General features: G+C 56.3%; 1 protein-coding gene across 4 annotated transcripts; it reads right to left on the bottom strand.

Annotated features, from left to right (window-relative positions):
- Positions 1-274: 274 nt before the first annotated feature.
- Tsku (tsukushi, small leucine rich proteoglycan) lies at positions 275-11,691 on the bottom strand. Of its 4 annotated transcripts, none has more exons than XM_048435092.3 (2): positions 11,536-11,691; positions 275-2,669 (listed from the first exon to the last, which is right to left on the bottom strand). In XM_048435092.3, exon 2 carries the CDS (start codon positions 2,659-2,661, stop codon positions 1,597-1,599), a length of 1,065 nt encoding a protein of 354 aa, XP_048291049.1. In that variant the 5' UTR covers positions 2,662-2,669; positions 11,536-11,691; the 3' UTR covers positions 275-1,596. The 4 variants fall into 4 exon arrangements, with proteins under 4 accessions (XP_048291049.1, XP_048291050.1, XP_085539084.1 ...); XM_048435093.3 differs by lacking the exon at positions 11,536-11,691 and adding an exon at positions 10,562-11,340; XM_085682958.2 differs by lacking the exon at positions 11,536-11,691 and adding an exon at positions 9,660-9,803.
- Positions 11,692-12,772: the final 1,081 nt, after the last annotated feature.

The raw sequence follows: 12,772 nt of genomic DNA, 5'->3' as shown, positions 1-12,772 counted from the left end.
GCCAGGGCCTCACGGCTGAAGAGGCACAGATGGTGGATGGAGGTGGGTAACGTGGATGGGGTTGGAGAGAGTGAATGGCGTGCAGGCTACAACGCGAGGGTTAGCCTACCCAAGCACCCGCCCCCCACATGTCGTCATACACACCGACTCTGGAAGACTCTTGGCCTTTTAGGGAGAACAAGCTGCCCAAGGTTGGGTCTAGCTTGTCCTCGTAGCCCCAGTCCTGGTCCAGCGACCGTCAGCAAATTCCGGTGCAATGATGGGACGAAAAGCATTCTTCTATGTATTTATTAAACCAAGGACCACTCAGGGGCTGGGCTGAGCCAGTGTGGGAAGACAGAGCTCTCACTGCCTTGTGGGCATCCCCGGGGCCAGCCCCAGCGCCCACGTGGTCACAGATAGCTGGCTTCTTCCCAACACCCCCAACACGAGCCCCCAAGAGTCTTACAAAAGTGACCAAATCCATTTCTCTGCGTTTCCACCCCCCGCCAGCAGAGGTGGGGGTTGAAAGTGATAGCTGGTGAAGAAAAGGCAACGACTCTTACAAGATGAAGACAAAGGAAAGAACCCAGGGCTGGAGAGCTGAGATGCAACCCCGGGAATAAACACAACGTGAAGGGGAAACCCTGTCTCTCTCTGCCGCACTCCTGGAGGACTGACGGGCCTTCGGGAAAAGTCCCCAAGTCCCCTTGGAGTGCACGGCCAGACAGCCACAATTCCACGGACTTCTTGGGAAGCATCTTGAGACAGGGTCTCTGGGGAAAATCTGCATGTTTCCAGTCTTGATGCTAGGGGACCCCCACCTGAGAAACTGATAGGCTTGGGACTGGTGTGTCCCGAGCTTCTGAGGATCTGAAGGGCAGACAGACTTTGCTCATACCATAAACTGGTTGCTGGACCTAGAGTCCCACCCCCGTGACCTTGTCACGGTGCCCAGCAAGGAGGGGGGATGGATGTCAGAGAGGAAAGTACACAGCCCCCAACCTCATCAGGAGGCTGGGCTCTCCACGCCTCTCCAGGACCTCAGGTGAGCACGTTTGCTGCTCCCGGTCCCTTATTCCCATCTGTCCTCCGAGGAGGCCGGATTTGATTTTCTCTCTAAATCCTTCTATATAATTAAGAGTCTACCCAGGATTCCATGAGAATGGGGAAGAAGTTGGCCTCACAGGCCCAGAGCACAGACGATGTGAGGAGACATTGTGCTCAAAGGAACCCTCAGTCAGACGACCCGAGTCAGCATTTGCAACGGTGGCACCCACCCACCCTCTCACACATGGGTCAGGTTAGCCCGGACCAAAAGGAAGGCACTTAGGGACAACTAGGGCAGGGGCTCAGAAAGGGACCAGAGTCTGGTTGGCATCAAAGTCCCTCTGCTCACAGTTCCGAGAAGTGAGCCACTGAGTCAGATGGGTAGATTTTGCTACTGGGTTTAGGCCCCAGGTAGGAACGCTATCCCCAGCCCTCAGCTTTACTGAGATGCCGCCACATAGGCCTGTAGACTCCCCACAGGTATTGGCACATTAAAATATAAGTTAGCTGGGACCTGAGCAAACCCAGGACGACAGTCTGTCCACTGGCCCCAGGCCACACCGTTTGTCACAAGATGTCTGGGCCCCTGGCAGCAAACTCCTGGGTGTCTCCACAGTGTAGGACTACCTTCGGGCTGGAGCCAGGCTGCCGGGGGTAGGCACCCTCCCGCACCAGGCGCCGACACTGCACATCTTGGCCTACACTGACACTCTGTAAAGCAGGGAGGTGATGGAGCAGCATCTCAGGTAGGGGTACCAAGCTGGTACCCGACAGGTCGAGTTCCTGCAGCAAGCCCAGGCCTGAAAACACCTCGGCTCCTGCCCACTTGAGCTTGGGGTTGCCTGACAAGTCCAGGACCTGCAGGCCCGGGAGCTCCCGGAAGCCATGGGGTACTAACTGAAGGGCACTCTGTAGGCTGGCCAGGGACAGGTGGGTGAGGCCCGCCAGCCCCATGAAGGCACCTGGGTTGATGGTAGCCAGGGGGTTCCCATCCAGGCTGAGGTAACGCAGGGGCAGGTCTCGGAGATCGGGCACAGCGCGGAGCCGGTTCCAGGCCAGGTTCAGGCTCTGAATGGTAGGTGCAGACAGGCTGACCCGGGGCTGATGGGGGAGCAGGCGGTGGATGAGGTTGTGGGACAGATCAACGTGCTGTGCCCGGCCCTGGCTGTGGGTGGAGAAGGCAGAGATCGAGACCTCCCGCAGTCGGTTATGGCTGAGGTTGACGTCACTCAGGGAGGTGGCGGTGAAAATTTCAGCCGGCAGGGCTGCCAGGCCGTTGTGGCTGAGGTCGAGAGACTCCAGGTAGCGCAGGCGGGAGAAGGCGGTGGGCGCGATGCTGGTGAGGAGATTGTGACTGAGATCCAGGCCGGCCAGCGTGGTATAGCCTGGCCCAGCCAGCACCGATTCATTCACAGTCTCCAGCCGGTTGGAAGACAGGTCCAGGTGGGCTGTGTCCAGAGGGATGGGTACAGGCACAATGTGGGGGCCCAAGCTGCTGCAGTCCACCCGCATCAGGCTGAAGCTGTCAAAGAGGCCGAAAGTCTCCTCCTCACACTGGCACCCAGGAAAGCACGGCCGAGTGGTCCGCACTCCGCCGACGGCCAGGAGCAGCAGGAACAGGGAGCACCACATAGCGACACCTGGAAAGACAGCCACCAGTGAGGGGTGAACGTGCCAGACACTCTTGGCTGGGACACATCCCAGCTCCTGACCTCCTGAACACTCCTAACTCCTAATTGTCTTTCTTTTCTGGCCTCATTCTCCACACCTGCAAGGTTAAAGGGGTTAGGTCAGGGGGGGTGGATCTTCAGCTGGGAGCATCAGATGCAAGCGGCTTGCTCCGGTTGAAGGGAGGGTACCCGGACATCTTGCCGTGAAACCTGCTGATCTAGCGCTCAGAGGCTGCTGGAGACCCAGGTATGCCGGAAAGGCATTTACAGTACAGGGGCCAAGTTAGGGGGCTTCATTAGCCTTGACTGAAAAGATGCCACAGGCTGGGCGCTGGGGTTGGCCACCTCAGGGCATGGTCTCCTCCAACCTTCACAACCATCGACAAGGCGGGGTCCTGTCTTGTTCTGACAAGAGAGAACTGAGCCTTGAAGGGCTGGAGGCAAGCCTGGATGCAGCTAAGCATGATGGTGCTAAGTGGAGCAGGCCTGGATGCAGCTAAGCATGGTGGTACTAGGTGGAGCAGGCCTGGATGCAGCTAAGCAAGGTGGTGCTAGGTGGAGCAGGCCTGGATGCAGTGAAGCATGGTGATACTAAGTGGAGTAGACACAAGAGCAAGGATCCTTTTCTGCCAATGGCAGAGGATGAGCCCACTCCTCCTGCAGTGACTGCCCTTATCCCTCCCACCTTAGCATCTTCCCCTCTTGGAGACTCGCTGTCTAGACTCCTAGAGATGCTTGCGGGACACCCATCACCCTAAACCCCTGCTTTCCTGCCTGTGCCCTACTCCCAGCTAACAGCTGGCTCACCTCCCCCTTTAACTGCGAAAGGCAACTGGCTTATTACCCCACTGTGCAGAAGAAATGGGGCTCAGGAAGAACAAGGACCTCGCCATCAAACTAGCACAAAACAGGGCCGGAATTACACCGGGGCCAGCTCAGTTCTTCAGCCTCAGTCTCTTGGCTCCAGCTGGCCTGGTGGGAAGTAGGGCAGAGGCCAGGAGGGACTTCCCTTACAGACGCTGCAGCTCAAGTCACCCACCCCTCGACCTCAGCTCCGTCTGTAAGATTACAACAGAAGCCATTACATATCCCTGACCCTACGTGTCTGCGGTCACATCTAAGGGTTGCATAGGTCAGGCACACTCAAGGTACGTGTTCACGTCTAGTGAAAGTCTTGCAGCCTGGGAGGTTTCAGCACAAGCACGAGAGGGTTATGCAGTAAGGACCTCTAAGTGACCCCCTCCCCTGCTAGGCAGTCACTCAGGAGATAGAAGGCTCTTCATCGGGTGGCCTGCCCTCCTGCCTGTCTCCCTTCCGCGGGCCTCCAGGGAAGAAGATAGGGTGAAGTGGGAGGGGTGAGGACCTGCCCACCTTCTAGACTGGGGGCAGGGGAGCAGCTGGGGAACACTGCCAGCCCTGCATGAAACTTTAAAGGGTCAGCCACTTGATCTGCACCCTGGCTCTGTCCTGGGCCTAGAAAGAAGTGCAGCTGGGCTCCTCTCCCCTGCTCCACCCTGGGGCCCTTCTTGTCCACCCTTTCCTTTCATAAAGACCAATTTGAGGATTAAACCCTGCCCAGGTGCATCCTGGGCTTGGTCCCAGCCAAGGCGGGACAGAGCGTTCCAATGTTTGCACCGAGAGGAAAATATTAAGTTGCTCCAGGCCCCTTTGTTCCCCAGGGAGCGCTTCAAGTGTTCATTACCACCACCCCTACCCCGCCCTCCAGTGAAGCAGAGCTGCTCTTACCCACCCTCCCTGGGGGTTTAAACAAACAGCATAAAGGGTGCGGAGATTATCCTTTGGTTCCCAGAGGTGATTATACAATGTATCCACAAAATGCCAAGCTGCTTCTCCCGAACTCTAGCTTATATAACCGGCCGGGCAAACACAGCACAGATGTTTCTCTCCTCCAGGCCCCAGCCCTGTGCTCCGCACAGGACAGCAAGGTCTGTCCTGCCAGCCACACACAAGTCCACAAAACCCTGCACACCGTATCCGTGAAAAGCTGAGCGCATGCTTCCCCGGAGAACCCGGTATGATGCAGAGGCCCTCATGCCGAGATAATGGGGACAGGAGCACACACCCTAGGCTAGGGCCTTGCTCTGCTGCGCCATGCACATCTCCCAGGCCCCCCCCCCCCCACCCGCTGTCGTGCTCAGCCCCTGGGGAACTCCAGTGGGAAACAGGAAGTGACAGCCAGCCACTCTCACATAGTCCTTGAGTCTGCCCAGTGACACCAACTGTCCCAACCCTCGTTAAAGGATCTGAAGAGTCACTTCCTAACCTGCGTGATTCGAAGACCCTACGGGGAAGATGGAAGATGGCAGTTCTTCTAAGAGATGCCGTAAGTACTCTGTATCCCCCTACAGGAGACATTCCAGTACATGGGCCACTGTGTCTGTCCAAGCACCGCCCACCCCCACATCACGCTTCGCCATGCTTCATCCAAGACTTGCTGGTAAGAAAGCAACGGGGTGGGGGCTGGAGAGATGGCTCCACTGACTGCTCTTCCAGAGGTCCTGAGTTCAATTCCCAGCAACCACATGGTGGCTCACAACCTATGATGAGATCTGGTGCCCTCTTCTATGGGGTTTCAAAGCCGAACAAAGCCCAGACCATGGGGCTAAGCCTTGTCAGGGTGTGAGTGGATGAGAATCTTAGGGTCCCTATTCATAGCAAACGCCATGAACATCTCGAACCCGAGAGGCTTAGGTTTCTGAGACTTTCACAGGTTTATTTCCAGCAGTTTGATCCCCTCATCTGTGTCCCAGTATGCCATGCAGCCCAGCCTCCGTTCTGGAATCTCTACTCTGGGAGAGAGCTACTCTGGGAGAGAGCGCAACGCAGACATTCAGGCAGATGATGCAGACAGGCGGCCACCAAGGATGCCTGGGGAGGATAGAGACCGCTGGTCCAGAGATCTTTTCTACAAACCTCGCTCGGCACATAAAAGACAAAGATCAACAGAACAAGGAAAGATACTTCACACAGCTCCAGCGTGGAAGACAGTCGGCCCTGTGAGGCCCACCATGTCAAGTCCACAGTGACTGAAGGTCTCTGAGGCCAAGCATGAATGGTGTGAACGGGATGGATCTGGTGGCTCCAAGGGGCTCTCTCCACATCACATCCCCAATCTGTCATGGGACAGAGTTGGCCATGTGACTGTCCTCAGGACTGTTTGTAAAACGACCGAGATCATCTTTTCCCAGACAGAAGGCCACTGGAAGCTGGAGATGCCCTTCTTCCGACCCTGCCTGAATCCTCAAAAGGAATGAGCCCTCTCTGTCATCTGTCATCTGGGTAGCAACTTCCCCAACACATCCACTATTGTTCATGCCGTCCACAGACGCGGGGAATTCCAGGCCCTTGAGCTGCAGCACCCTTGGAGATGATGGGTGCCCGAGGCCCTGGGGGCCGTAAAGGAAAGACAATAGGAGAGCAAGGCCGAGGAGATGGAACACACTGCCTCACACCGCCCCATGCATCATACACATCTACCCGCCTATCCCTGCCCAGCCCGTGGAACAAAGCCGTCTCTGTTCACACAGTCTCCCACCACCCCTCCTTCCTGGCCTCTCACACCTCAGGCTACCAATAGGCCTCCTTTAGAGGCAAATGAGAAAATTCAAATTTCAAACATCAAGTGTGACGTGAGCACCTCCTCCTTAACCTAGTCCTCCTTCCCCACCTGGGGTCGAAGTCAGACCTGGGCGCAAGAGGCAGCAACAGAAACCCAGCAAGAAGTCACGTGGGTCGGCTACTAGACCGAGGGCCAGCCAGGAATCCAGCCCTGCCCACTGGGGCCTCCGAGTCCTCCACAGGGACAAGAAGTGAAGGCTGGGGAACAGACAGTGACGGTGTATCCTGCTCCGTAAATGCTTAGACCCTGGCGGCCACCACTTTCTAAACTTTCTGGAGGTGGGTGGTGACTTACCCTTCGTGTTCCACCCAGGTTCCTGCACGCAGAACCAGGCACCCCGCAGGTCCATGGTTCACACTGACCTCTCAGACACACTGCTGGCGAGGACCCAGCCACCTCCTCTTCTGTAGACACCTCTCTGGGGGTAGAGGCTGAAGTTCAGGCTTTCCCTGGGCCTGCTTGCCAGGCCCTGGTACAGGGTGCCATAGCACTTCTGACTTACAAAACCTTCTAGCTTTTGCTAACAACGTCTACATGGAACCTCTGGCACAGGAGCCAGGTGGGCTGGGGAATAGCTGCGGGTTGGCCCAGTGCCAGACACCCACCTAGGATGGGGCTTTGAATCAGCTAGCCTCTCCTCAACCCAACACAGTCTTGCCCCTCACTCCCCTCAGTCATGAGCATTCTGACAGCAATGACATCCACAGGGAGAAATTTCAGAAGCGTCCTGCCCTCCAACCACGTAGCTCTGGAAATTAGAAATTTGGGGACATACTCAGAGCCTCCAGGGCTGGCTTTCTCTTGCAGAATCGATACGGCGAGCACATCAGCTCCCCGACAGCCCTTAACCGTGGTGATTATTATCCCCGCCGCAGAGGCAAACAGCAGCACACTACTCAGCCAGGTAACAGAGGGACCAGACCTAGGTCTGTGAGCTCCAAACCCACCCTTAGCCTCCACTTAGAAACGGGCAGTGTGGACAGGCGCTCAGAGCCGGTAAGGCGGGACTGTAATGACATGTTTACCTGCCTGTCCTCTGTGGGCAGGGAGGGGGGTAGGAGTTTTTATTTTCCCCCCTGGATCAGGTACTATATTAAGATATACCAGGAATTGACTGGGTGTGATGGTACCTTTAATCCCAGCACTCAAAAGACATTGGCAGGAGGAGCTCTCTGAGTTCGAGAGTTCGAGGCCAGCCTGGTTCACACAGCGAGTTCCACAGCAGCTGGGGCTCTATAGTAGACCCTGTTTCAAAACAAAGAGCCAATCAACCAACCCAAAATGTCGAAAAGATATATCAGGCACACCGACGGTGACGCTGTCACCAAAGGACACCTCAGCCTGTCCCAGGCATCCTCAGCTGTTAGCTTTGGTCACCCTGCACAAACCAGGAAGATGCCATCTGGCATCGCACTTGTCTTATGGCTGTTTAAAGAGTCTAGAGAGGTTCAGTGATTTGTCCAGTGTCTCACGGTCAGTGAGGAAAGAAAAGTTGGACCCATGTATTCTGAACCTAGCACCTGGCTTCCCTCACGACATCGTAGCTACAGGTGGGGCCTGGAACTTCAGCACCCTCCCAAGGAGTATCAGCTACAGGAATATAGACAAGGCTCAAACGCTATCTTCTCCTTCCAGCTGATCCTTGGGAAAACTGCCAGGCTCCCACCAATCTAAACCGCATGTGAGAACACAGGGAGAGGCTGCACAGGGCAGAAGAAAGGTTCTGCAGACTGAGTACCAACCTCACAGGCTTCCAAAGACTGTGAGGACCGAGTCTGGTCTTGCATCATAGAGAGGAGCCCCATGCTGCTCCCAGCCTGGCCCGTTCTGACTACTTAGGGAAGCAAGAACTTAGCCTGTTGGCACCAGCGGGTCTCAGCACATGTTCAGTCCTGCCTCTGTGGGTGACTGCAGGGTCAGGGAAGAGATGCTAAAGACACACAGGACGGAGAGCTCAAAAGCCATCATTAGAGGCCTTGGAATCTCTCAGGGTCCCACGACCAAGTTCTTCTGGGATCTGGGAAGGTCATGAAGGCCAGCGGAGGCTGAAGCAATGGTGCCACCTATGACCGAAGAGGAATTTGACATCAAAACAACAGACACTCCTGGGCAAGCAGGTCGCTGTGTCTCTCCTCTTCCTCAAAGTGGGTGGCCACCCCACCCTATCTAGGTCAAACTCAGGAGACCTCTGTAGCCACCTGGCCTCTGGCCTCCACCTCTAAACACTGCTATAGCTCCAAGCCACTGTACTGCCATGCTGGACACCAGAGCACAGACAGCTTCCGATTGAAGATCAAGACCCCACCGTGGTGCCCCATCTAAAACCCATTCCACAAAGAGAGGCTCTCAGGCTAGAAGCCTGTCACTCCCCAGGGACCTCTGCCTTTGCGTTGGCTATTTCTTTTGACAAAGATGGCAAAGCCCCACACCCCTCCTTTTTTGGTCTTCCACAAACTCTCAATTGTTTGACTCAGAGGCTACCTGTTCTGTGAGGCCCTCCCAACCTAACTTGGTCTTCATCCCCCAAAGGCTCACTGGTCCGTGACTGTCGAGGAATTGTGTCCGGTATCCGGCTCTAGTGTGGATACTAGCACTGGGGGGTGGGAGTAGAGGAATAAAACGCCATGGGCAGAGAGGCCTCCTTCTGCTTCGGGGCCTCCTGGAACTCAGCATTCGGCTTAGTGGTAAAACCAGGCGTAAGATTGAGACCCAAGCTATATCTGCCTCCACACAATGCAATCAGACACCCTGAAACCACAGTTCAATTTATTAGCACGTGTAGTAATTGGCTATACTATTAAACATTCACAACCTATCAATCCATTTGAAGGAGGCTAAGAAGCTGCCCAGAGACAGAGGTAGGAAACCATGGAGCAAGGACACAGCTCCCGGACTTTCTGACGGGAAGACATGCAGACTCAGGCACCATCCGAAAGCCAGAGGCAGGTTTAGACTGACCAAGGCCACCCTTTTCTCCAGTTCTCTGCAGACAGGTTCACTTCAGCCCAAACTGATGCTCTATGATTCAGCCACTGCCTCCCCTACCCAGCCTCTGAGTAACTCCTATTCTTTAACACCTTAAAACCTTGCCTCCCCGCCCCCGCCCCCACAAACAAAGGCAACCACCTGTGTGCACCACTGCCAGAACACGCACAGCCCTGCATGTACTGTGGGAGGCTCTTTCTGGCTCGGCTGTGTATTGGAAAACTTCAAAACCCTAAGTGGAATCACGCGCTCTGCCAGGGCCCTCCCATGGCCCTCCTAAGGAACCTGTCTTAGAACGCGCTTTAGCAGGAGGGACTTCCAGGGTGAGCCCAGACCTCTTCAGGAAGTATCCCCAATTCCTAGACTCGGTGCCCCGCGAAAGGATGGCGGACTCCAACAAGTACATCGCTTCTGCTTTGGGCCAGAAGTAATGATTAAGAGGACTGGTCTGGACTCTGTCTCTTGAGCAGTCTGTCATGTGAAGATAAGCAACATCAGCTCTTGCCTTTACACGGGTCAGTGCAACAGGGTGAGTGGGAGTCCTGTGGACTCAAGTTCCCCAAGACGGTGCATTCCAGCTCTTCCTAGGAACAAATTAATGCCTGGGAACACAATAGTTTCCAGGCTCTGGGATCACAGGGGAGTGATCACAAGGCACCGTGTACTCCCTCTTTCAAGAGCAAGGACTAGAAACGAAAAGGAAAGTGGCCATCCTTGCCTCTTTCCCAAGTTTGTGGCCAGCTTGTGTCCCTCCGCGTCCTCCTCACCCCCCACACCTCCGCGCCGTAGTATTGGGCAAAGTTCTTGGTTAAAGATTGGGGTGAAGGGCTGGAAAAGAAGTCTTTGGTTTATCTTTGCCATCCAGGATCAAAAGCCCAGACAGGACGGTGCCCCTCCCACTCTGGGGGCTTTGTAAGTCTAGACTTATCCGAAAGGATAGCGTGGAGCAAGGAAGGATCTAAGTTTGAGTCAGTCGCCTCTGGCCTGGCCAAGTGTGGGCGGGCGCTGTTCTCAACTAAGCTCCCGACGCTGGTTACCACCACTGCGCGCTCCGCTCCAGAGGCGGCGAGGAGTTCTTGCCTTCATCCTAACAGTGACCGGATCTCCACGGGGCTTGCCCTACCGTGGGTCACTGACAATCCCGTGGAAAGTGTGCAAGCCCCCCTTCTCCCCACAGCCCAACCGGGGTTAGGGGCCGCTAGCAGGCCGAATGCAAGCAAGCTTTGGCCTTTCTCACCTATGGGGTCGGAAGGTTGGTCCCCTCAACCCTGGAGTCCGGATAAAAGCACAGCGGTACTCGAAACGAAGCAAGTCTCTCCACCAAGCTGCCAGGTTCCTCCATCCACACTCACTCTGTCCCAGAGGCGAAGGGCAGACAACGGCCAGCAGCGCGCTGCTCCCGGGTCTCTAGCCTCAGGCCGGAGCCCAGACCAGCCGCGTCCCTCCCTCCTCCCACTAGGGTCCTGTAAGGGTGTCCAGCACGCTCCGCCCAATCCTGGCCCGGGCCAGTCGCCAGGGACTGCCGATCACCCCCGACCCACCAATCCTATCCCACCCCCTCGCGGCTCGAAGGACCTCCGGAGGTGAGAGAGAGAGAGGAGGGCTGCCAGCAGGCGTTGCCGGAGGAACCCGGAGAAAAGTTTGAAGCCAAGTAGGGGGAAAACGGTGGATAGCAGGGGAAGCGGAGAGTCGGGGCAGCTCAGGCTCTGAGCGCGCACACATGCCCCACGGACACCCAACCCAGACACGTCGACAGGCACAGACCACGTATGCGGACACACGCGGAGCGCCCACCGGTCCCCACAACCAAGCACCAGGCTGCGGAGCGGTGATAGATACCGGCGCGAGACAGCCGTGCCAAGCCACGCACACACAAAGGCACCGGCAGATGCTGGCTTCTGAACCCAAATCCACCAAAGACCCACTCCCGTGAGACGCACGTGTTCTTACAAAGACCCTAGAGGCGCCGGCCCACGCCCACGGCCCCCAGGCGGAGTCTTTGTCTCCTGAAAGCCCTCTTCCCTGCTGCTCCCCCTCCCCCGACCCTGCGCTGCTGTGGCCCGGTGTCCCGGAAAAGTTGAGGGGCCTCGGCGGGACCCGGACCCGCCCCTCGCGCCGGCCCGTCCACGGGATGGGGCGGCGAGGTTGGAGTCCACGGCTCCAGACATCCCCAGGCTCGCCGATCTCGCTGCGCCTCGGGACAGCACCCACCTGGCAGGTCCACAACTGTCGCCTCGGCACGCTCACCTAGGCGGCCCGGCGCTGGCCGGTGGGCCGGCGCTTTTCTCCGCGCCGCACGTCCCGCCCCGAGTCCCCGCCCGCCGCCGGGCTCCCTTCGCTGGGCACCCAGTGGCTGCCCCGGCTCGCCTCCAAGAGGCTCAGGGAGCGTCGTCAAAGTGCAAGTCTAGCAGGGAGCTCTCACAGCCCAGCCCCCGCCCGCCGGCCGAGCACGGGTTCCACCCTAGGGAGCGTCTCAAAAGTGCGCGGTTCCCTCCCACTCCGCTAAGATTCTCCCAGCTTCCTGCAACCAGAATCCCTGCCCCCTCTGCCTTCCCCCTTTTGGCGTCCCGGTAATCTCAGCAGATGGCCGCTGGCTTGAGAACATCTGGAGGTCGCCAGAGTGTGTGTGTGTGTGTGCGCGTGTGTGCACGCTGAAGTTAGTTGGTAAGAATGGGTGGATGAGAATTTTCTCTCAAGGTCTCCACCCTCCCACTAAAAAAAAAAAAAGTTTAAAAAAAGGGTCTCGAGCCATTAATGTGTGTGAGAAAGAGAGAGAGAGAGAGAGAGAGAGAGAGAGAGAGAGAGAGAGAGAGAGAGAGAGAGAAAGGAAAGAGAGCTTAAGCAGAAAGCTGGCAGACAGCAAGTGAGGGAGAAAGCAACAGACATAACAGACTTATTTTCTTTCCTGGAGGGAACGTCAACTTCTAGCTGCATTTCCAAGAAGGGAAACTGCTCTGTAGTGGCAGCTTAGGACTTCCCTCTCTCTGCAGTCCTTCCTCTCCCGCTGAAATTTATGCAAGAATAATATTTATACATATGTATGTGTGTGTGTATGTCTCCAGACAATTCCAACCTTAAGGGAGCACTTCCCAATAAAGGGTTAGTGGGAGGTTTGGTATCCATTCTGGACACTCCCCCAACCCAGGAGCTTGCCACATTGGAAAGGGCCCCTGGGTGGGGGAAATCCAGCAATGTTTCCCTGCCATGGCCCAAGCTTGTTTCTTTCTTCCTTCTTTGAAAACAAAAATCTTTGCTTGGGCTTGTTTGTGTGTGCCTGAGGAAAAGGAAGTTCTTAGTCGGTAAAAATCAAACTCACACTCAGAAGAAAGCGGTTTTCAGACTCTTGCCTTGTTCACGGTCATGGTGTGTGACTGGGGGGACTTGCCTGGGCTGAACCCTGCTCCATAGGGGTGGGGGGCAGTGGCCCACCTCTGTAAGTTTCCCTGTT

This window comes from Myodes glareolus, chromosome 24, assembly GCF_982192425.1.
Source record: "Myodes glareolus chromosome 24, mMyoGla1.1, whole genome shotgun sequence".
Taxonomy (NCBI): Eukaryota; Metazoa; Chordata; class Mammalia; order Rodentia; family Cricetidae; genus Myodes; species Myodes glareolus.
Note: the sequence above shows the minus strand (reverse complement) of the source record. Positions and strands in the feature narration are given on the sequence as shown.

What these genes read in the sequence shown, in the direction of transcription:
- Tsku (XM_048435091.3), bottom strand. Translation starts at nt 3,592, where the DNA reads ATGGCGAGGTCCTTGTTCTTCCTGAGCCCCATTTCTTCTGCACAGTGG. An exon ending in CATTTCTTCTGCACAGTGGG is followed by an intron (nt 2,670 to 3,543) that starts GTAATAAGCCAG and finishes CTGTCTTTCCAG; the next exon opens with GTGTCGCTATGTGGTGCTCC.